Genomic DNA, 25271 nt, shown 5'->3' with positions numbered 1-25271 from the left:
AGTGAATGACTTGCATTGTGGAAATGTTTGCAGAGTAATTTCACTTTCCAGAAACTTGGAGTATTCATTGGAAAGGAAGATATTATTGTCTTAATTTGCCACTTGGGGAAAGTGAACACATAAGGTTAAGTGTCATACGTAAAGTTTCATAAGAAAGTCAGCTCTAAAACCTAGTTTTAAATTTCCCTTAAGCTTTGTGACTTTAGGCAGGTCATTTAACTTACTGGAATCTATATTTTCTCAACTGTATGATGAGGAAAAATATCTACCTACAGGCTGTAGTAAGAATTAGATAATATATGTACAAGTGCCATTAGTTTGTCAAATAAAATTCTTACATGACTTCTGAGTGGTAGACTACTGCTTGAGAGAATTGAGTGGTAAAAGAAAATGTTGATCTTTACTGAATTAAAAATGATCTCATTGTTCCTAGCTTCATTTGAGTTGTATTAATGATAAAAACAAACAAACAAACAAAAACTTAGGACTGGGGTTTTAGCTCAGTGGTACAGTGCTCGACTAGCATGTCCAAGACCTTGGATTTGTAACCCCAGCATCATTTCTTCCCTCCCAAAGCCTCAAATTTTATTAAGACCATTTGTTTTAGTTTGAGAGATAATTAGCACAGTGGTTCCCAGATTACCTGGGTTGTATTAAAAAATGCGAATCTTCAGCCCAAACCTACTGAATCCAGAATTCTGGCAGTATTGTTTTAACAAGTCCTTCAGGCTGTTCTGATGCAGACTCATGTTTGAGAACTACTGGGTTTATTCATTTACTTGCTACTGGGCTGCAGGACATATCTGAATTACCTGAAGACTTCTTCTGGTTAACTATAGAGTGATGTCCACTTAAGGTGAAAGAAAATATAACTGGATGGAGAAAATGCTAAAAGTTCTTGGGGCTAGGGATTGTATTAGTCTGCTTGGGTGGCTACAACAAAATACCATAGACTGGGTAGCTTAAACAATAGTCATTTATTTCTCACAGTTCTTGAGGATAGAAGTTCAAGATTAAGGTGTTAGCAGATTTGCTTTTTGGTGAGAGCCCTCTTGACTTGTAGACAGTGGTCTTAGCATCTTCTCATTGTGTGCTCACATACCATCTCATTCTAGGAGAGGAAGCCCTCTGTGTCTTTGGTTCTTATAAGGGTGCTAATTGTGTTGGGAGCCCACAGTCATGACCTAATCTAAACCTAATGATATCCCAAAGGCTCCACTTCCAGATACCATTAGGTGTCTGGGTTGGGATTTCAACTTATGAATTTTAGGGATACACGTATGTTCAGATTGTAACAGGAGAGATTATTTTTGAGATGAATCTTTTACTATGCAATGATGGTAAATTTTAGTGAAAAAAATAGTTTATAGAATTTGGGGGTTCCCTGCCTCCCATTTTTCTTTCTCTTAGTTCTTTGATGAGATAGCATAAGAATAATCTGAATCTATGGTCCTTGGGTGTTTAATGAAATTGGAAAAGATTATATTTTAGACTGGTGGTCCTCAAGTGTGAGTGATTCAGTAAATTTTGCCTAAGAGGGTGATTCCCAAAAATGTCATCTAAAGACCGGTGTCGGAACGCTATTTGAATGGTATGATGTCCTTTCTGCCTGTGTTGGCCACCTCATCTGAGAACAGGGCCTTGGTGATCTGGTGATTTCTTAGTAACCTCTTTCCCTCATCCCCAACTCCCCAGTTGCCAGCCTGAGTTACTATGAATTCCTCTCCTTCTATTCCTTGTGAAATTCTAGTAAGTAAACCCTCTCAACAGAATCCTGACAAGTCACCCCATCTTTGAAGTAATGAGACCACTCTGAGGAATTGACATTAAAATCAAGGCTTGTCTTCTGTTGCATGACTTAATGAATAAGGGTTATGCTTGGCATAGAAATGGTCAGGTAATCATTAACAGTTGAAGACCAAAAGGCAAACCAGTGTTCTTGTTCACTTGGACTTCATGAAAATCTAATGTTTCTATATCCTTCCCATTAAAACCAAGTATCATGTTTTTCTCTCCTGCCTGAGAAATGTAGCGGTGATTACTGAAACCTGGCTGCAGTGAAGGCCATGGTTTTCAGGAGATAGAATGCAGACAGTTTTATCTGTGAATTGATGTTTGTGTATTCATATGTATACTTTAGTAGGAAGTCTTTTGTGTGTGCATGTTTTAACTCACATTATGATCCTTCTGCCTTTTAGCTTTATTTTCTCTTTTTTAAATTCCCTTTTTCATTCTCTCACTGGTATCTAACTCTTATAAGTAGTACGCAGAGTACACGGAAACGGTCAGTAAATTTACCACCCAGAGCTGGTAAAAGGCCTGGAGAAGCGATTTATACCACTTTTGGAACAATTTCATTTCTGAGAAGATTCCTACTATCTGCTTACCTCTGTTGGAAAGGCCTGGGTAACTGGAGGCTGAAAGTGCCTTCCTTTGTCCCACAAACAGGTTGGTTGGTTTGTTTATTTTTTGGTACTAAAAGTTGAACCCAGGAGCACTCAAGCACTGAGCCACCCCCCTCCCCAGTCTTTTAATTAATTATTTTTTTTGGTACCGGGGATTGAACTGGAGGTGCTTAATCACTGAGCCACATCAACAGTCCTTTTTTGAATTTTATTTAGAGACGGGGTCTTGCTAAGTTGTTTAAGGCCTTGCTAAGTTGCATAGGCTGTCTTTGATCCTCCTGTCTTAGCATCCCGGGCTGCTGGGATTATAGGCATGCACCACCATTCCTGCCCAAACAGAGGTTTTTAAATGGTCTCTCTCTACCTCTTCTCATTTTTCATTTTATTGCTTTTGGTCTGGAGACAGATTTTTAGTCCTCCTCAATCTGTTTTTGGGGTTCTATTGGCCCAGGACAGATTTGTAACATTCTTGTTTTTCTTTCCAGTTTGTGATTTGAATCCTCTGCTTTCCCAGATTAGCTTTGAACTGGCTTCTTTAAAACCCCAACTTAAAACCTCAAGTGACCAATACTGCTTTCATTATGGTATTTTGGGTTAAAGTAAAATGAGATTGAGATAGTTGGGCTCACTCACCAGACACATATACCAGTGGAAAATTCTGGTGCCTTGAATAAGAGAATCTCAAAAGAGTATATGAACCAAAGCAGAATGGGGGGGATGGGGGAGGGCAGAGGGTTAGATGTTGGCTACACTTCCATAGCTGAGTATACCAAGTATCCATCCCAATGTGATTATAGTAGTAAGAGTGCAAATAAAGAAGAGAGTCAATAAGCTGGTAACCTTGTCCCATGTATTTCTGGTTTAAATCACGAAGCCAGGTCTCCTATACACATTTGTCTGGACAATGGTATACAGGAGATTGTTAGCAACATATATTTACGGCTTTGAAAAGTGCTGGGGAATTTGCACACATCTATGGTTTTCCATTCAGTGAATTGCTGACCTTAAGTCCTAAAGATCTGGAGGCATGTTGATCTTAATAAGATTGGTTTATTAAGGTTGGGTCATTCCTTAACTTATATAATTGTGCCAGTTAAGAGTAGAATTGGGGGTCCTAGAGAAAGATATTTTGGGAAAGTGGTTCAAGGCCATGCTAGAAATTAATGAAAAAAGCGCATGGTATTATTGCTGCTACTTGGTGTCTTTATCAAAATACATCACTTGATTGGATTGATGTACAAACATGACTGCAAAGGAATCCCTGACTGCATGTAAATTAGGTCCCTTTATCACAGTGTTGTGTCACATACATTTTTTAGCATAGAAAGAAAAACTTCAGAAGGTAGAAGAATTATGTAGAGAACTTTAGTATCTTTTTGTATAATCTTGGAATAACCAGACCAAGTTTGGAGTTTTATAGATAAAATAAAAGTATGGGAGAAGGGGTTGGGGATTTAGCTCAGTGGCAGAGCACTTGCCTAGCATGCACAAGGCCTGAGTTTGAAAAGAGTAGGTGAGAAAGCAAATTCTCTTTTTAAAGAGAAAGCAAATGAGGTCTTACAGTTTTATGGCTAAGAGGCAGTTGTTGGCCTTTACTTATTTTGGAGCACTTACCTGCAAATCTGTTTGACATGGAAGAGGAAGGAATTTTAAGAGAAGCAAGTATGAATCAAAATAGTATTATCTGTGCTGAAAAACTGGAACATACACTCCTGAGTAAAGCTGTTTGTAAGGTAACACCTTTCCCCTCTACATATTCCTTAAATGTACTGTATCATTTAGTGATAGATGATGACAATTAACTTGGGTGTAAGGATACCAAAATACTGCCCCAAAATACTGTCCATCTACACTAAGGCCCTTTCCTTAGTAGATGAATCAGAGAATGGTTTGTGGTAGGAAGGTGCCTTATTTTGGTGTCACCCCTTACTACCTCCTATGGGTAATAAGGTTTGTACTTTAATTTTTGAGCATGTGCTGAGACATAGTGCACCCCAACCAGTCTTTTTTAGATACCATCAAGATATCTCAGACTTTGGTCATATTCCCCATTTCAGGATAAGAACTTTTTTTTTTCCCAGTAGAAAACAGGTTTTATTTTATAAACATTAATGTATTAAAATAATATATATAATATATATTATACATATATTATTTTTATTTGAATTGTATATATGAATTGGATGTTATAACTAGTTTTTTCTTTTTTTTATCGTGTTAGAGGTATTTTCACCGAACAAGGTTGACTGGTTACCCCAATATTATAGCAAATATAGTCCAAGAGAGCAATTAAAAAAAAATTCTTTATTCATTTGGGATATTTGTTCTCTGAAGAGTGGGTGGCAAAGATTTTCTCCCATTCTATAGGTTATCTCTTCATTCTACTAATTGTTTCCTTGGTTGTACAGAAGCCTTTAAATTTGATGCTATTTGATTTGTTGATTCTTTATCATATTTCCTGAGCTATAGGAATCCTATTCAGGAAATCTTTGCCTATGCCTATATGTTGAAGTGTTTCCCCAATTATTTCTTTGAATAGTTGCAAAGTTTGGATCTAACATTTTGGCCTTCAATCAATTTTGAGTGTATGTTTGTACAGGCTAAGAGATCTGGATCTAGTTTTCTTCTATGTATGGATATACAATGTTTCCAGGACCACTTGTTAAATAGACTTTCTATTCTCCGTTGTATATTTATGTTAGTTTTGTCAAGAGCATGATGTCTATAGCCATGTGGAATTACCTCTGTGTCTTCTACTCTGTTAGGATAAGAACTTTTTCAGTGTTCACCTAATTGTCTAATCTAGTTGCTGAAATGTTGTCTAAGGCATAAAATAGTTGCCAACATAAGAATCATATGGCATAATCTTTTTTGAATAACCTGTAAGCATCTACCATATGCTAGTTGCTTAAATTAATACAACAGGTGCTTATTGAGCTTCTGTAATGCTATCAGGCAGTGTGTTGTGAGCCTAAGAGTCATAATTCTTGCCACTGTGGATTACTTTCTAGTGGGGAAGAAATATGTAAGCAAATCACAAATAACTATATCATTATAATTATAATAAATGCCCTAGAGGAAAAGTATCACCTTTGGTAAATTGTCTTCTAACTTGTTTAAAATGAGTTTTTATGTTCATCTTGGCTAGTGGGTGGCTTTGCACTGTTAAGCTCACGGGGTGGGTACTGGTCAGTTCTGACTCCCTTTCCCTTGGCTGCTCCAGGGTCAAATGTTACAGGAAGTCACCCATCTGAGGTGTAAGGGGCTGGGTCACTGTTTCTCAGCAAGGCTTTTTGTGTGGAGCTGTATTGCAGGATGTTTGGCATTCTGCTCCCCAGGTAATAAATGCCAGAAGCATTATAGCATCACTGTGATAACCAAAAAAAAAAAAAAAAAGCACTTTAAAAAATACATTTATTTCCAAACACTTCTCAGTGGCTGGTATTGCCCCAGTTGAAAACTATTGGCTGTACTGTCAGAATTCTTGGAAGGAGTTATTGAACAAATTCCTCTGGGAGAACAGACTGAAAGTAGGTGGTGCTTGAGACTTGGACTGGCCAACCTTTTTGGTGTCTGACTTGAGTGTTCATGTTTTTTAAGTAGGTATTTTGAAACTGTGCTTTCAACCCCATTCTGCCTTTTCTCCTGTTGAGAGTGGAGTGGGAAGTAATGTCTGTTGTGTATTTTATGGACTGGCACTGTAACAAGCATTTTCACATAATGTATTTAAACTGTCTCCTTTTTTTTTTTTTTTTGCGGTGGGGGGTGGTTACCGGGGATTTAACTCAGGGGCACTTGACCACTGGGCCACATCCCCAGCCCTATTTTACATTTTATTTAGAGACAGGGTCTCATTCAGTTGCTTAGCACCTCTCCATTGCTGAGGCTGGCTTTGAACTGGCAATCCTCCTGCCTCAGCTTCCCTGGGATTACAGACATGTGCCACCATGCCTGGTTTCCTATCTTTGTTAAACACAATGTTTTCTGCCCCTTGCCCCCCACTGGGATCGAACACACCGACTCTACCACTTAGCTACATCCCAGTTCTTTTTTGGGGGGTGGGGGGATACTGGGGATTGAACCCCAGGCACTCAACCACTGAGCCACATTCTCAGCCTTATTTTGTATTTTATTTAGAGACAGGGTCTCACTGAGTTGCTTAGCACCTCACTGTTGATGAGTCTGGCTTTGAATTTGCGATCTTCCTGTCTCAGCCTCCCGAGCTGCTGGGATTACAGGCGTGAATTATCATGTTTGGCCCCAGTTCTCTTTTTAATTATTACTTTATTTGGAGACAGGGTCTTGCTAAGTTGCCCAGGCTGGTCTCCAACTTGCTATCCTCCTGCCTCAGCCTCCTCAGTTGCTGGGATTACAGGCCTCCTCCAGTGTACCTGGCTAAATGTAGATTTTTAATTCCTGTTTTACAGATGGTTCTAATGAAATGACTTGTTCAAAGTGGTGTCAAATCCTGTACTTTTCAAAAAGAGTCATCTTATTTGATTTCCTAGTTTCTAGTTGGCCACTTTGGGCTCTTGGTCTTGAGTGTATGGGATCAGATGTTAACTGTTTTGGTTTTTGCACTTTACTATCAGAAATCAGACTCATGTAGTATGGTAATTGCTAAAAGGTGCTGGAGGATACAGCAGTGAATTAAACACATGTAGAAGTATACCCCTTGGAGTTTATATTATAGTCCAGAACATGAACATTAAACAAAGTAAGGGAGCTGAGAGTGTAACTCAGTGGTACAGATTTTGCCTAGCATGTTCAAGGCCCCACTTAAAACACACACACACACACACACAAAAACAAAACCCACTTTGTGTGCTATGCTGTGTGTCAGGAGAAAATGTTAATCAGGACCAAGTATAGAGGTGTGCAGGGTTAAAATTTTTATTTGGGAGGGAAAAAAAAATAAGTTTTTCAGTTGGAGGAATCGGTGACTACAAAGTCTGATTCTGGAGACTGTCCAGCTGGATTCAGGCAGTTTCCCATGTCCTTCCCCGGTGCTGCCCGCCCCCCCCGCCATGGTTGTGGCTCAGCAGTAAAGTGCTCACCTAGCATGCAGGAGGCCCTGGGTTGGATCCTCAGCACCACACCAAATAAATAAATAAATAAGAACTATTGTGTCCAACTACAATTGAAAAAATAAGAAAAGTGTCCCCCCCTTGTTAACTCACTGCATTCAACACCCCACCCCCAATCTGTGGTTTTGCTTTCTGCAATTTCAGTTCCTACAGTCAACTGCTGTTTGGAAATATTAAAGGAATACTCTATATTTTTGAAAGACCATATATTAAATATATTTAATTTTTCTATTTTATTAGTTACTGTTGTTAATCCCTTACTGTGCTTAATATGTAAATTAAACTATCACAGGTGTGTATTATTGTATTTTTGTATAGGAAATAACATAGTATATATGGTGTTTGGTACCATCTGCACTTTTGGAGGAGGAGGGACTACTGTATTGTTATATTTATTCTCTTGATGAGCAAACTGAGGGACAGAGAAGTTGAAGGCAATGCAAGGCAGAGCTCTTAAACCATTGCCCCTGACTGGCAATGTAGGTCCCAAAGCATTTCCTCTCAGTAGGAACAGGGCTGAGAATTGCAAGATCCATAGAGTTTCATTTTCTCATTATCTTTCCTTTCCTACTTGAAAGTCTATTTTGTAAACTCTGTCTTTCTGGAATTTGTCTTGCAAAGTAAACCATATTGTGTGCTACGCTGTATGTCAGGAGAAAATGTTAATCAGGACCAAGTATAGAGGTAAGCAAGAGAATTAAAGTATATACTCTATATATGTACTCAAGGTGACCACATCAGGGACCAGGTATGGGAATTTGGGGAAGCTTGTCTTACTGAGAATGCTGCTTATTTGGAAATTTGGGAGTCTTAGGTGCATTCTTGATTTTTTTCTGTTAGCCAGTCACTGCTCTCTTCAGACCATTGCTTGGCAAAGGAATCAACATGTATCTGAATTACATATGCTCCCTTACTAGACAGGAGAATCTCCTGAGATTAAAAATCCAGATTCTTAGCCATCTTGGAGCTGTTGATTCAGAATCTGGAAAGTAGGATTGGATTGTGTAGTCTAAGAGGTTGGATTACAGGCTGGTTCACTGCACTGAATTGCACCTCACCAGTGAGGTCTTTTTTTGTTCCCCCCAGGAAACTGGTCTGAGAACTGAGATTGGAACCTTAAATGTTCTGCCTCTCAGTTTAGTATTCTTCCCACCATGTTGTACTGCTGCCTTACTCCTGAGAATTACAAAGAAGGGGATTTATCAGATGGCATTTTTGATTTCTGCTTAATCATTATCTTGGGGCTTTACTACTGTTTTTAGAGTCCTGAATTATAAGCAATATATACCCAAAGAGGAGTTTTTTCTAAACAAGTTGTTTGGTTTCCTTAGAGGCTTTTATAATTTGTTAGAAATAGGGAGGAACTGGTTACCTGAGTCTGGTCATTTAAAAAAAAAAAAAAGTGATCTTCATTATTTTAGGAAGAGCCTTCTTTTTGTAAAATGTGGCTAATGAAACTGTTATAGATGAAAAGAAGGATTCTACCATTTGTTGGGAAGTTCATTAGTTTCAAGCTCTAGCTGCTTTGTTTCAAGTGTTCTTTCTGATGCCAAATAAGAAATAAAGAAATACCAGCCACCTGGTTGTGGTTTTTCTGGCATGCCTCTTAGGTGGACAGCTGTGAGGTGGTTATTACAGTTGGCTCTCATAATCTGTTTGAGTTTTTGTTAGATGATTTGATGATTCTTCCCCTTTTAGTCTCCTTTTTCTAACCTTAGTGAGTTTTCTCTAATCTTCTAGTCAGGAAGGATAGAGCACAGGAGCCTAAATACTCACCAGTGAGGTCTTTTTTTGTCATTCTGTTTCACTTTTGCAGTAGTATGGGTTGGAAGGTCCTGAGGATGAGGTCAAACCCTTTTGGGGGTTTCCTCCGGTTGGTTCTTCAGGAGATATATTGGAAACGGGGAAATTTTTATTCTTAAGCTCGGAAACTTATGGAAGTTTCAACAGATTAAAAACAAGAAAACTCTTTTTGGGGTAGTAGTTGCAAACTAGTTGTTGGTTAGTTCTCTCACCAGAGACAGAAAAAGCTTGTTTAGAACTTGAATGAACCAGAACTAGAATGAAAGAACTGTTTTCCATTTTCTGAAGTAGAAAATTGGGGTGTGGTTCCCAGTTGATGTATGAGTGATGAGAATCTTAGGTCAAGTGTGTTTGATTTCCTAGGTCGGGTATTGATATATCTGATGAGATTATAATTCTGTTATCATTTTAGCTTCAAGAAATCTTTAATGATGTCTGGTGAGGCCAAATAAGAGGTTAGGGATCTCTTATTGTCCTGGGTCACAAACAGTCATGTTTCCCTACTGTTTAAAAATAAAACTAGATGAAGTTGGTCTCCTTATTATTAAGAGACAGGGTCTAGGAGTAGAACTAAAATGAGTAGGATTCTGAAGAGTTTCTCTTCAGTTGGGGTGTAGAGGTCTTTGACTAGTCTTCAAAGCCATGACTTGCTAGAAGAGGGGAAAAGGAAAGAAAGAAGAATGGATAGGATTAGGGGCTATTAGATACTGATGCCTGTGGCTGAGGAAGAGAGGGACAATGGGAATGCTTAATGCTGGTCAACTTATGTGTATGAGTGTACAGAGAGAGTTTTTTTGTGGAAGTCTACTTTTAAAAATCTTAGTCCTGAAATCTAAGTGAGCTCCTTGGAGCTGGCAGGAAAGTGAAAGCTTGTTGGTTGGGAGAGGCCTTAAGTTTTATACTTGTCCCTGCCTGCAGTGCCCCTTAACAGGAGAGGGTCCCTATGGGAACTGGATCAACAGCTGCCGCCTGTCCCTGGAATCACAGGAAGCGGAGGCTGGGTGCCTTTGTATAGGAGCTCCGCCGCCAGACAATAGTTTGTGCTGGCGGGGCCATGTGGCGAGCCACGTGACCTGGGGCTGTTTTCTGCTGGGGTCCTTACCCATCTGTTCTCTCGGCTCTTTCTGGGTTATCAGGCGCCAGTCCAAGTCCTCCCAGGCAGCCAGCTTCATGGCCAGAGATTACGAGCACTAACCTTCCTGGCAGGGGCGGTGTGGCTTCGAGTTTATGCAGATTAGCCATGTGTTTCTCACTTCAAGGCGTTCCACAGGAAAAGCCTTTTCCTGTGTTTGGCTCTCAGTGGGCGGTTCCCAGCTTACTGTACTGGGACTCGGCAAGCAGCAGGCATGCACGAGAGGGATCACAGTACACTGGCCCCCCTCTCCCATTCCACCTCCAGTGCTACGTCACCACAACACAACCACTCGCGCTCTCATACTGTTGGTGTCATTCATTCGGTGCCAAGATTGCTTTAAAAAATTCCCTTGGCCCCAGTTCAAACAGGAGTACAGCTGGGATGTGTTAGATTTTAGGCAGTCTGCCCTCAATTTGAGATGAGTTATAAATAGCAGTGCCGACTTCCTTAACTACCGCTCTCTGAGGTAAAATGCAGGTTAATTACTGTGGGAATCAATTAGGGGGTTCTTTCGGTTAAAGAGCCAGGGATGCATTTTTTTATTGTTATTATTAAAAGTCATACAATAAATCTGGCCAGGATTAAATTGAAAGTGCAAGAAGTAAGAAATAATATTTAACTGTCTAAAATCCAAGGTTATGGCTCTGGTTTATACTGGCCCCCAACTATTTGACATTTAGGGTGACAGAGCAAGTAAGTGGTGGTCAAGATTTCTCCTTTCTGATGGACACCTTTTTGGCAGTTCCTGGCTCCTTTCTCTTTACTCTTTATTTTTAGTCTTGGCCCTGTCAGGTACTGATTTGACCCTTAGAGTTGCTACTTTGGCCAAGTAACATTATGTTTGGATTGGGCCTAGGGTTTTTCTCTTGGACTTTTATATCAGAATTATAATTTTCTCTTCCCTGCTGCCACTACTACATGAAATGTTTCATTTTAGAGAATGATATATCTCACCTGTCTTCTGTTCTCTTCTCAGTCACCCATGGTCAGATGGAGAATTTTGCAAGTCTGTTTAATCTGAGTGTCCAGAAACTGGTTACTTTTGGCTCTATGACAGTTAGCCCAATTCTACTTTAATGTTCCAGTCTGTTAAATCTCAGCAGCTTCTGAGGGTCATTGTGGCTTTCCTTGGTACAATAAGGGATTACAATGGCTAGCTGGTCTGGAGGGGCTTGCAATTCTGTTTGCCTGGAGCAGGGGAACTCACTCTCTACAAGCTGTTTGTTTTGAATATATTCAGAAGGACAAGCCTGCTAGGCATTCTTGCCTTTGATGCCCTAAACTGCATCTTCTGATGCATTTCATTTGGCAGGCAGTTTATAACACGGCCAGTGATCTGGAAGAAGATAAATGGTAGATGGAGATGAGGAGTTTTCTTATGGCTCTTTTCCCCTTTTTTATTTTTATTTTTTTATGAATGCAGGAGGGTATATAGCAGGGGGCCTGACTTCCTCGATCAAGGGGCAGCATTTTCCTCTCAATTATGTGTCTCTGTGGCAGAGCCTTTGCTTTTGAAGTGTAATCACAGTAATCTACTCCTGTGGTTTCCCATTGAAAGGATTTCCTCTCTGTCTTTTCCCAGAGTGGAATCTCTGGCTCTTTGCAGCTATGATTTGGTGTTTCCCATCCCCTGCCTTGTGCCTGCAGACTGCTGATACTGACTTTTCTACCTTGCATGTAGTAGGGATTTTTCTGTTGTGAAATTGCTACTTTCTAATAAAACTGATTAGTGAAGATTTTAAGACCCTTTCTCTGTTATGAGAGATTGGGTGATGGCATTTCATCTATATACAAATCACATATCTTTCATAATGATTTTAAATGTTAGGTTAGGTCCCTTGCTCACCTCCCTTCTGATAAGAGTAAATATTTAACTTTGATGTGAGACCAGGGTAATCTCTTTGAACTGAATGAATATTTTAATTTGCTAAATAAGCTATATATACACTCTTGATTACAAGCGTTTGGTGAGGGGAATCTGATAAGCAGAAAAAGAAATATCTTAATTTTATTTTTAGAAAAAGAATTTCTGTGTCATTTTTTCTGGACTACAAAGATTTCCTAAAGTTGAGATGGGAGATTTCCTTGAGCCCTTTATAACCTTCATGTAAGTAGCTGTATTCCATTGGGTGCACAGGCCCCCTGATGTGAGACGGGGGGTGATGATTTGCCTTTAGCCTTTTGTTTTTAAGCAGTGTTTTGTTTTTTGTTTTTAAGATTTATTTTTTTTAGTTGTACACAATACCTTTATTTTGTTTGTTTATTTTTATGTGGTGCTGATGATCAAACCCAAGGCCTCGAATGTGCTAGGCAAATGCTCTACTGCTGAGCCACAATCCCAGCCCTAAGCAGTATGTTTGAGCATGCCTGTGCAGTTTTGAAATCCTCTCTGGTATAGGATGGTTATTCTCAAAATGTGATTGTTGTTCTTCCCTTTTTTTTTTTTTTTTTTAAGAGAGAGAGAGAATTTAATATTTATTTTTTAGTTATCAGCGAATACAACATCTTTGTTTGTATGTGGTGCTGAGGATCGAACCAGGGCCGCACGCATGCCAGGCGAGCGCGCTACTGCTTGAGCCACATCCCCAGCCCTGTTGTTCTTTCTTGACAATTTTAATCTCCCCTCTTCCATTCAGTCCAACCCAATTCAATTTTTTTCTGTGTAAAGTACTGTCTTAGGGTTGGACTTAGAATAAGCCTCTGGCCTTGTGTCTGAATAGTTTAATCTGAGCTTTCTCCTGCTGTCTTCTTGCACTCGAACAGTTCTTGAGCCCTAGATCTGTAATTGGATGTTTGGGGGAACTTAATACCTGAATTCTGGCTTCCCAGAACTTAAGTCTTAGCCAGGTGTGGCGGTTCATGCCTGTAGTCCCAGCTACTCTGGAGGCCAAGGCAGGAACTTTGAAACCAGCCTGGGGAACATAGGAAGACCCCCTCAAAAAAACAAAATAGTCTTAAGAAGTGAAGTAGTTAGCTCAACTAAATGTTAAATCTTGTGGTGCTGACTGAATTTACAATAGGATATTTAGATATGTAAGGGATCAAAGTGTGTTGAAAATGTGGGCAGTGGCTTCATGTTGAAAAGTTGAGTTTCTGCCACCAGAAGCCATTGTGTATAGGAGGGCAAGGCAAGGAATATTGTTATACAGCTGGGCAAATGAAAAAGTGTAGAACTGAACCACACTGTACAGCCAGGTGGAAGTACTATTTATCATTATTGATACCAAGCATTGAGCTGGGTGTGGTGGCATACGCCTGTAATCCTAGCAGCTCCAGAGGCTGAGACAGAAGGATAGTGAATTCAAAGCCAGCCTCAGCAACTTAGGTCCTAAGCAACTCATTGAGACCCTGTCTCTAAATAAAATACAAAACAGGGCTGGGGATGTGGATCAGTGATTCCGTGCCCCTGAGTTCAATCCCCCATACCAAAAAAAAAAAAAAAAAACAACACAAAAAACCAAGCACTGGGGCGGGGGTTATATAGCTCAGTGGTAGAGTGTTTGCCTAGCATGTGTGAGTCACTGGGTTCGATCCTCAGCACCACATAAAAATAAAATTAAAGTATTAATTAAAAAAAAAAACCCAAATACTGTATTGTTGTTTGGTATGTGCATTTTAGATGAAGAACTGATATGTTTGAGGTCAGATAGGATTTTAACTCAAATCTATCAAATTTTACTATATTCTGGTTTCTTTGTAGTACTGTTCAGGATGTTTTTAAAAATATATGTATTTTTAGTTGTCAGCGGACTTTATTTATTTGTATGCGATGCTGAGAACCGAACCCAGTGCCTCACACATGCTAGGCAAGCACTCTACCACTGAGCCGGAATCTTAACTCAAGTACTGCTCAGGATTTAATACGAAGTTTGGAGCTTTTATTGAGCAGGGAGTGATAAAAGTGATTTGGGAACATTGCCTTAGAACTGTACTGTCCAATATAGCCACTAGTCACATGGGGCTGCATGTGAATTTAAATTAATTAAAAGTAGATAGCCAGACACAGTGACCCATGCCTGTAATCCCAGTGGTTCAGGAGGCTGAGGGAGGGGTATGTGAGTTCAAAGCCAGCTTCAGCAAAATCGAGGCACCAAGCAACTCAGATCCTGGTTCTAAATAAAATATAAATAGGGCTGGGGATGTGGCCCAGTGATTGAGTGCCCCTGAGTTTAATCCCTGATACCAAAAAAGAAAAAAAAAAGGTAGATAAAATATTTCGGTTCATCAGTCATATTTTATATTCTAAATATTTAATAATTGCTACATGTCCATAAAATTCTATTAAACAGAGATTCACTAGATCCTTGGTTCTCAGCTAATAGTATACATCAGAATCATTCAGAGATCTTAAGGGGAGGTACAGGGAGGAGCCCTGGTCCTTCCAGTCCCACTAAATTGGAATCTCTAGGGAGAGGCCCAGGCATTTGTGAATCTTTACAGACTATTCTAATCTGCAGCCCCTGTTAATAGCTGCTGCTCTAGAAGCTCCATGGTAACCATGGTAATGACTGCCTCTCATGTTCAGAGAAGACCTAGACTGACAGAGATACCCATAGCAGGTTGGTCTCTGTTCAGCAAATGTCTCTTCATTTGGAGCCAGATAGAAACTACCTTCTGTGGGGCTGAGATGAAGACCTCGATATGATATGTGGCATGATGTGGCCAGGTAAACCCTTGAGCTCTTTACAAGAGAGAATGGTAATATTTTGGCTTCATTGCCAGGCGTATCGGGGAAGATCACATGCTATTTATTACTCAATAGCCCAATTGTTGCTAAATTTGAACTTCTTAAATAGTCCTGAGAGAATTCATATAGCTCCAGAATTATGGTTGGTAACATTATTGGAGCTTCTGAGCTTCTAATACTGATGCAGGACTTGAATAAAAGTTGTTAGGATTGCACAGCGCGGTGACACACACCTGTAATCCCAGTGACAATGGAGGCTGAGACAGGAAGATTGAAATTTTAAGGTCAGCTTCAACAATTTAGTCAGACCCTATTTCAAAATAAAAGAAAGCTTAGTGGCAACATGCCCCTGGATTAAGTCTCCAGTACCAGGGGCAGGGAAGGAGGGGAGTTGTTAGGATCATTAGAAACAGCCCTTTAATAACACTGACATGGAGTAGTGATTTGGGACACCGTTTCACTCTCTATAGTTTGGGAGAGGAGTGCTCCCATCATCACTATTACCTTTTTAGCTGAGATTTCAGCTCTAGTATAAGAGAAAACTCTGCTTCTGCTGTTTTCCTGTTGGTATTTAGAACAGCAGCTTTTGTGGATTATTGTCATACCATTTTTCTTCATGACAGCTCTTGTTTTGTGTTTCCTTTCAACCCAGCGGTTCTCTCTGATTGAGAGAACCCCCCCCCCCACACACACACACACAACCCATTTTATTTTTGAGATAGAGGCTTTCCAAGTTACCCAGGCTAGCCTCAGCTTGCAATCCTCCTTAGCCTTCTAAGCGGCTGGGATTACAGTTGTTTGCCACAATGCCTGCACTCTACTTCCTCTATTATAAAACATTTAGTAGGGTTTTCTTTTGTATTAGGGATTGAATTCAGGGGCACTTTACCCCTGAGTCACATCCCCAGTCCTTTTTATTTTTTATTTTGAGGCAGGGTCTTACTGAGTTGCCCAGGCCGGCCTCAAACTTGCGGTCCTCTTGCCTCAGCCTCTAATATTACAGGCATGCACCACCATGCCTTGCAGTTTAGTGTGGTCCCTGGACCAGGAGTGTCAGCCTCACCTCGGAATTTGTTATAAGTAGATAGCCTAGGTCCAACCCTGAAGCTACTGAACCAGAGACTCTGGGGATGGTGCCCAGTGTTTCTGTGGTTTAACAAACCTTCCAAGTGATTTTTGAGGCATGATAAACTTTGAGACCTACTGAATTTTATTTGAGAGTTAATGATACTTAGACCTAGAATATTAATATCTATCCTCCGCCCCCAATTTAAGATTCACTTTCAAGTTTCATATCAAGCCCAAACCTATCTTCCCACTGAGTGTATTTAAGGGGTAATAAATCCCTCCCTTCTATATCACAGTAGTTATAGGTAGGTATTTTTGGCAGAAGAAAGTATGAGAGCATTCTGTATTGTGCAGCTCCAATAGGATAAAGGCATGTCAAAAAGTCAATGAGTTGATTGAACCTGTTGTTCCCTAGAGAGCTGGAAAGAAAGCTGCTTATAGACAAATGCTTTTGATTTAAACTTTGAACTATTGTTGGTGCTGTGCTGTACCTCTCTATCTTGTTCTTTAAAGAGACAAAAATTCTATCATTATGTCCTCTAATTTGATTTTAGAGAAAATGAACTTTTCACTTCATATGCATAAGGCTCTAAATTAGAGTCACTGTTTCCTCAACAACTGTTACTTGGCCTCTTTGCTCATTTGAAGAAAGCATAATTTTTAAGTGCTTGGACCATAATGCAAATAGGCTGCAAATATGCAAAGGAAAAAAGTTTCCACTGTTGGAAGTATAGAAACATCTGGATGCAAAACAAAAACAAACCATCTGGATGCTTGTGTGTTTGAACTCCCAGCCATACTATGTTGATGCATTGGTTTTTATGTTGAACAAGGTCATAGTGCATAACAACAGCATCCTTTCTAATGGAAGGGCCTTAGTTCTGATTTCTGCACCACAGAATGCATATGTTAATTGCTCTATACCTGACCCATTCCTTGAATCTTCAGCCATACCAAACTTACAAAGTCGTTTTTAGCTTACAAGATGCTTTTCCAAACAATTTTGGTATTTTTATTTTACATATATGTGACTTACAAATGAAGTTTCTGAGGAGGGTTAAATGACCCACTCAAGAGTTACTGAGTCTATTCCATTACTTTTCATAGGAACTGGTTTTCTGTGTGGCATACAGACTTCAAAAGACCCATACATTTGAGTTGTATGTTCTTATTGGCCAGAGGCCATCAAAGCTTCAGGTTAATGAAATGCTCTTTATTTTGTAGCCATCCAGTCCAATGGATCAGATGGGCAAGATGAGACCTCAGCCATATGGCGGGACTAACCCATACTCGCAACAACAGGGACCTCCTTCAGGACCGCAGCAAGGACATGGGTACCCAGGGCAGCCATATGGGTCCCAGACTCCGCAGCGGTACCCGATGACCATGCAGGGCCGGGCGCAGAGTGCCATGGGCAGCCTCTCTTATGCACAGCAGGTAGATGGTGACTCTGATTACTTTGACTCTTGTTGCTATTCAGGATCTACTCTCTGAGCTGTAGAATAAAAATATATCCTTAGCTTTCAAGCCTCTTAATAGGGGCAAAGGCCAGCTGGTTCAGTTAATTATGTTGTGCTGTTAATAAGACCAAAGTTGTGGGCACCATCCCATGAGAGCTCCAGGGAAAACTTCTCCCTGGCCACAAGCTATATACCTCCTTTTTTTTTTTTTTTGTTTTTTTTTAAATAAGTTCTGGGGTTTGAATCCAGGGCCTTGTGCATGCTAAGCACACATTCTATCACTGAGCTGCACCGCAGCCCCTGTTTTTTTCTCATGACCTATTTGGCCTGCTTTTACTCACTGAGTGGTGATCGTTGAAGGAGGTGGGATAGAAGAAAGGCAATGACTGAGCACCTGTTTACTGCTGCTACAAAGAAAACCATTCATAATGTGTGCCCTGGGAATGGAAGAGGCCCTACATGTTTCTCAAGGCCTTCAGCGTATCAACTGTCTCGCTCAAAATGAACGCTTACCAGGGACTGGAAGTGGAAGGAAAAGGGTAGATTATATAATAAAGATACTAATACTATTACAAATGTTAAGATGTTAAGATTTCCTCTCATCTTTTGTCTGGCCTCCCATTTCATTATCTACCTCCTTCCCCTTCCCCTTCCCTTTGATGGAACCCAGGATCTTGTGCATGCTAGGCGATTGTTGTACCACTGAGTTACATCCCCAGCCCCATATCATTATCTTTTTGTTGTAATTTTTTTTTTGTATTGACGGAATTTTCTATAATTTATATACGAGTGATACTTCTACTGAAAATGGCAAGGGATAGAATATAAAACTTAAATTACTTCTAAGATGCTAAAAGAATATCCTTAAATATAGAAAATGATACATCGAAGGCTGGGAGTATAGTTCAGTAGTAGAGTACTAGTTTAGCATGCGCAAGGCCTAAATAAGAGATACTGTCATTTTCCCTCCCTTCCTCCCTCCTTCCCTCCCCCATTGAGATTATTGAGGGGAGATGGGGTGGAATTTGGGGGGAGTATGTGGCTACATACATAGATATATCCCTGGACCCTAAAATAGTGCCTGAGGTATAAGTAAGTACTAGTAGGCCCTCAAATTTTTTTTTTCAAATGAAGATTAATGAAATATAGAACTAAAGCAGCTTAATGAGCCAGGAGTGGTGGCGAATACCTGTAATTCCAGCAACTTGGGAGGCTGAGGCGGGAGAATCACAAGTTTGAGGCTAGCCTCAGCAACTTGTTGAGGTCCTAAGCAACTTAGTGAGACCCTGTCTCAAAAAATTAAAAAAAAAAAAAAAAAAAAAAAGGTGTGGGCTTGTTGCTCAGTAGTGGGTTAAATCCCCAGTACCAAAAAATAAAGTAGCTTAATGATTTGTACATTTCTGGATTACAGAACCCTAGGTTTTCAGTTGGCTGAACCAAGCTAGTATTGATTTTTCATTGTGACTGGTTTATAAATTCCCAATGTTTATAAAAACAACCTAGGCCATGATGAAAAGAGTAGGCTCATTGGTAAAAATATTGTTCTTAAACTCACATAAATTGCCCACAAATGAAATAGTATACATTTTCATTGGATGAATGTAGTCCACACCTAACCAAACCACCTAATAAGTTTGGTCATTCTTCCCAGCTCAGTTTAGACAGGGATGGTAAGAAAATATTGGGCCGCCTTAGTATGAGGCTTGACTTGCTTGCTTTTTATATCCTCAGGGCATAGCTTCTGATAGAGTACTTCATATTTCTTCATCTAGAAGACTCATTGCTAAAAGTATCTTTTCCTTTTCTACAGATTCCTCCTTATGGACAACAAGGCCCCAGTGGATATGGTCAACAGGGCCAGACTCCATATTACAACCAGCAAAGTCCTCACCCTCAGCAGCAGCAGCCACCCTACTCCCAGCAACCATCATCCCAGACCCCTCACGCTCAACCTTCATATCAGCAGCAGCCACAGTCTCAGCCACCACAGCTCCAGTCCTCTCAGCCTCCATATTCCCAGCAGCCATCTCAGCCTCCACATCAGCAATCCCCAACTCCGTACCCTTCCCAGCAGTCCACGACACAGCAGCATCCCCAGAGCCAACCCCCTTATTCGCAGCCGCAGGCACAGTCTCCCTACCAGCAGCAGCAACCTCAGCAGCCAGCATCCTCGACGCTCTCCCAGCAGGCTGCATATCCTCAGCCCCAGTCTCAGCAGTCCCAGCAAACTGCCTACTCCCAGCAGCGCTTCCCTCCACCACAGGTAAGATGCCCCTGCCTCTTGCCCTTCTCTGTGTGTGGCCACAGATAGGTTGGGGTCTGGTATCCTGAGAACTTTGTCATGCAAATTGGTTCTCTAATGTGTACTTAAAAACTGATTAAACTCTGGGTAAACATGCTAACTGGATTGATTGAACTAATAAAGGTATAACCTTCTTAACTACATAAAGACTTGTAGCTCTCCTTACTGATGAAGAAATAGGGCAATGGAAAATTGCATAGACAGATAAGAAATTAAAGATAATGAGGCTGATTTTTTTTTTTTTTTTTAACCAACATATCAGAATTTTACCCCCAAATGATTTTGGTCTTTTTTTCCAAAATAGTCTCTTTGAGAAGCTGTGTTATAATTCATTTCAGCTGCCATTTCATTCTTACTTTACTCAAAAGTATTTTGAACCCCTTCCTTTGAAATTTCCATCAGAGAGAGCTGCTGTCACATTCTTTAGAATACTCTCACTGGTGGCAGATCTTTTTCTTTGTTTTTGATGATACTGGGAATTGAACTTGGGAGCATTCTACTTCTGAGTCACATCCCCAGACCACCCTCCCCACCTTTTTTAATTGAGACAAGGTCTTGCTAAGTTGCTAAGGCTGGCTTCAAACTTGCAGTCCTCCTTACTCAGCCTCCTGTGTCACTGGGATTATAGGCTTGTGTTGTCATGGCTGGCTACAAATCTTATTTTTTGAGGGTAGACTAGATTTAAGGAAATAGCAAATACTGAGTTCAAGCTGTGTCTGGTGAACAAGATATAGATAATGAAGCCTAAAAATAGTTTTATAAAGCCAAAAGAGAAGGAATGACTGATGACAGCTTCATTAAAGATCTTGTGCATTGGTGGCATCATTGGAATAAATCTCTTACTCCAAGGCGGTTACTTTCAAGGAAGCAGTACTTATTTAATGCAGAGGTTGTGGCATGAGTTTTTGTTCATTTTAAAATTAACAGCTCTCATTGCTTAACAGGTATAACTTAGATTTAGCCAGACTTTATCATTTAACTCCAAGAAGCAGTTCCTATGGGTAGGAATAAATGGGTGACAGTTCCATCAGAAAGAGTTCACTGTTGACATAAAACTTAAGCACCAAGTCTTGGATTTTTTTTCTGCCTTTAAGTAACATTGTTTACAATTGTGCCTTATCTCCCACCCAGTTCCCCTGTGTTAAAGTCCCATCCGCCTTTCACCATGAAGTAAGCTTGCCTGGTTTATCAATACCAGGCCTTCACATCTTGTTGTTCTTCTTTTAGGAGCTTTCTCAAGATTCTTTTGGGTCTCAGGCATCCTCAGCCCCCTCAATGACCTCCAGTAAGGGAGGGCAAGAAGATATGAACCTGAGTCTTCAGTCAAGACCCTCCAGCTTGCCTGTGAGTATTTCTGCCACCTTAGAAAGAGGAAACCAATGAAAACCAGTTTCTGGTTGGATGTTTTGGTGATAAATGTCTAAACAAATGATAAGCCATTTTTTGAATTCAGGTTCAAAATTCTATAGACTGATTTTATAGAATGTCTGTCCTATCTGCTGCTCAGGGAATAGGTTTGCAATCTGTTTTTGTTTTTGGTTTTTTAAGATTTGGGGCTTTTAGAGATAAACATGAATGGTAGAGAAGATGGAGATGTTAGAAGCACTTTCTGCTCTCCATCAAAGTTGGAAAAAAAAAAATCTCCATTTTTTGATCTTACTGTTGAGCACACACTTTTTATGTTTTTGGCTTAGTATTGCCAAGATGGGATCCTGGGGTACATTCAAGCTTGCATTATCACATTGAGCATGGGTGAAATGAAAGTAGTTTATGATGGAGGTTTTATGTGAATGGGTGCTTTTTGCCTAGTACAGTGCTTGGTGCCCTGGTGTTTGATTATGGAATCAGGAGCTTAATTATGGAATAGATTGATCATATCCTGAGAAAGCAGTGTAGTTTGTTGATGGAGAGCTTGGGCTCTGAGCCAGAGTACTTAAGTCTGCATCTTGATTTACCACTAACTCTGTAGCGTGTAGCTTAGGGCAAGTCACCTTTCTGTGTCTTAGTTTTCACATCTGTAAAATGAACCTAAAGTACCCACTTTGTGGGGGTGCTAATTAACATTAAGTAGGCTAATAGAAGAGAGCTTTGTGTGGTAGACACTCATAAATGCCAGCCATTATAATCATCTCAGAGGGCACAGCAACTGCTTGATACCCAAAAGGCAGTTAGCACCAACTAAAATACATCGAGACTAGTTGTGGGAACATATTACCTCTGCCACTGCACAGGGACAAAAAAGTCTCATCCTCTGGAAGTTAATTGTAGGGCACAGAAATAAAGTGGGCTACTCCAAAATCTAGTAAGTGGGTAGATAGCACACCTTCCATTATAAGCTCAGCTTCAACTAAGCAATGACATTTAGCCACACAGGCCCAGATAAAAGTCTTTTGAAATTTTGATTTTACTTAGATTTACAACCTGACTCTAGACCTGACTTGGGAAAAGATGGTTTCTGTATCTTTAAGAAATAGATACAAGGAAGGAACTCTCTTCATAATGAAGCCTCCCATGGCTTCCCCTGAAGACCTTTGAGATACAACTTTAGTAGGGCAAGGTTTGCAGAGCTTCTCAGTACAAGCTTCCAAGGCCAGGATGGAGAGACATTGTCAGGATGGGACTTCTACTGATGACTTTCTCAACTGAGAAACTGGGGGAGGAAGTGTCTGAATAAAGTGATCACTCTTTGTTCCCTTCTCATTAGTGTCTGTTGCAATCCTTTTCTGCATCCTGAACTTCACTGGAATGTGCTTTTTAACCTGATTCAGTCAGAAATGTGTAACTACTCCCTCATCATCTGTGGTCTGTGGCTAAATCTGGGTGGTGTGCTATTGTGGCAAGATCCCAAATCAGTGGATTTCTTTCAGTGCTGTAAGTTGCTCCCCTTTAAAAAGCTGCTTCTTACTTCCAATGACCTTTTGATAAAAATGTATTTAGCATTATTTAGTTTTTTTTTTTTAAAGTATTATTTAGTTCTGAGAAAGTTCATATACAGACATGCTCTGTGTTTGTGTGTGCGCGCGCGTGCATGCGTGTGTGTGTGTGTACTGGGAATTGAACCTAGGGGCTCTTTAGCATTAAGCCACATTCCAAGCCCTCCCTCCCTCCCTCCCTCCCTCCCTCCCTCTCTCCCTCTCTCTCTCTCTCTCTCTCTCTCTCTTTATTTATGTTGTAGATGGACAATAATACCTTTGTTTTATGTATGTATGTATGTATGTATGTAAAGTGTTGAGTATCGAACCCAATGCCTCACACATGCTAGGCAAAGGGCTCCACTGCCAACTCAGCCCACTATTTTTTGAGACAGTGTCTTGCTAAGATACTGAGGCTCTTGCTAAGTTGCTGAGGCTGTCCTAGAACTTGGAATCCTGCCTTAGCTGCAGAGTCCCTGGGATTATAGGTGTGTATCACCAGGCCTCATGCTATGCATGTGTTCTAAGGGTTGGGAATTCAAGAGTTTCTGATTTGACCTCTGAATACTGAAGTGAAGATGTTGGCAGCCTTTTAAGCTCAGGGGAGGATTGTTCTTGGAAAGCCCCAAAAGAGGTAATATTACCAAGTTTAGGCTCTATGGTTGACCATGTGCAAAGTGAGCTGCCTGGGTTATTGGCATCTTTCTTGTTTGTTTCCGTGCTAAGGATCAAACCCAGTGCCTCACACATGATAGGCAACTGCTCTGCCATTGAGCTACAGCCCTAGTCCTGGCATCTTGTATTTTTAATTGCTTTTTATCCTTCTGCTACTTGGACCAGAAAACAAGAGGTGGTTATTCTTTGAAATTTTGGTTTGGTGGCAGATTTGTCTAGTCAGGCTAGGAAGCAATCACATCTGAAGAAATGAGAAGTCAGATTTCTCACAAGGCCCTTTTCTTTCTTAACCAGTTGTTTTAAAGGATTCCCAGGCTTGGCAGTACATTCCTTCACTAAGTAAGGCCTTAGGAGGCACCTCTTTGAATTTGGCTGCCATGCAGATGCTAGTCTGACTATATAACCCCTTTAGTTGCTGTGGTCCTTAATATTTTATCTTTGTAGTACTGGGGATTGAAAAAAGGGGTACACTCTACCACTGATCTATATCCCCAGCCCTTTGTAATTTTTATTTTGAGACAGAGTCTCACTAAGTTGCCCAGATTGGCTTTGAACTTGCAGTTCTGCCTTTGCCCCTTGAGTAGCTGGGATTGCAAGCGCACGTCTGGCTCATGTTTGTCACCACCCTTACTCTTTTCAGCATACTTGCTTGGCTCTAAAGGCATTAAAACCCATAAGTAACTGTGTCTGATTACCTAGGCAACTGTGTCTGATTACCTAGGCATCAGAAGCAAAGATTTCTCCCACCATTTTCTGGTTTAGTAGGTCTAGAATAGTCTGAAAATGTGCATTTCTATCAAGTACTTCCATTCCAATGGCAGAACCAGGGAAGGCACTGTGAGAATCTCTATACTTTGTCCTTTTTTTCCACTTTGCTTGCAGCTTTCTCTGTCAGGCCTCGTGTTTTCTCCACTTTCAGACCTTTGCATATACTCTTCTATTTGCCTCATACTTTCTCTTACCTTTCCCCCCACCTCTTCCTGTTCATCTCTCAATCTATATCTCTCTTTTTATTTATTTTTTTTGCACAAGAGATTGAACCCAGGGTTGCTTAACCACTGGTCACATTTCCAACCCTTTTTATTTCTTACTTTGAGACAAGGTCTTGCTAATTGCTGGGACTGGCCTTGAACTTGGTGATCCTCCTGCCTTAGCCTCCTGTAATCCTAGTGATTATAGATATGTGCCACTGTGCCCAGCCTCAGTCTATATCCTAAAGATAATTTCCTCTGAACATTCTTCTAATCAAACTTCAAGATTCAACGTAAGGGCTGGGGCTGGGGCTCAATGGTAGAGTACTTCCCTCGAATGGGTGAGGCATTGGGTCAGATCCTCAGCACCACATAAAAATAAATAAAGATATTGTGTCCATCTACAACTAAAGACAAAATTAAAAAAGATTCAGCTTAAGTAACTTTTATGTTGATTTCACTGAGTAAGTCTGTTTTAACTTTGAAAGCTCTGCAATATTTAAGAGAAGCAGGTATAAAGAACAATTCGATGTCTGAATATTTATCTTTAGAAACCAAATTACACTAACACATGTAGGCAAAAACTTATATACCCCTCTGGGATCACTTCTCTTTTCCTTTACCCAGGGAAGTACTATCCAACTTTTAAATTTTTTAAAATTTCATGTTGACAGAGCATTTTACTAAAACCCCTATTTACTTAAATGGCAAGCTTCTGGAGGGCAGACACTGTGTTGTTCTTGCTGTCCCCAACATCCATTACAGG

General features: G+C 40.4%; 1 protein-coding gene across 2 annotated transcripts in view; it reads left to right on the top strand.

Annotated features, from left to right (window-relative positions):
• Positions 1 to 25271, top strand: part of Arid1a (AT-rich interaction domain 1A) — a 76708-nt gene that overhangs the window by 11962 nt on the left and 39475 nt on the right. For both annotated transcript variants that reach the window (XM_046469233.2, XM_046469232.2), the window contains exons 2-4: positions 17410 to 17622; positions 19456 to 19908; positions 21175 to 21291. In XM_046469233.2, the coding sequence (XP_046325189.1) occupies positions 17410 to 17622; positions 19456 to 19908; positions 21175 to 21291 (783 nt within the window). The remainder of the gene's footprint in view (positions 1 to 17409; positions 17623 to 19455; positions 19909 to 21174; positions 21292 to 25271) is intronic.

Source organism: Marmota monax, unplaced genomic scaffold (assembly GCF_021218885.2).
Source record: "Marmota monax isolate L192 unplaced genomic scaffold, Marmota_monax_Labrador192_F-V1.1 WCK01_AAM20220418_F8-fsc00008, whole genome shotgun sequence".
Classification (NCBI taxonomy): domain Eukaryota; kingdom Metazoa; phylum Chordata; class Mammalia; order Rodentia; family Sciuridae; genus Marmota; species Marmota monax.
This window is presented reverse-complemented; position numbering and strand designations above follow the sequence as displayed.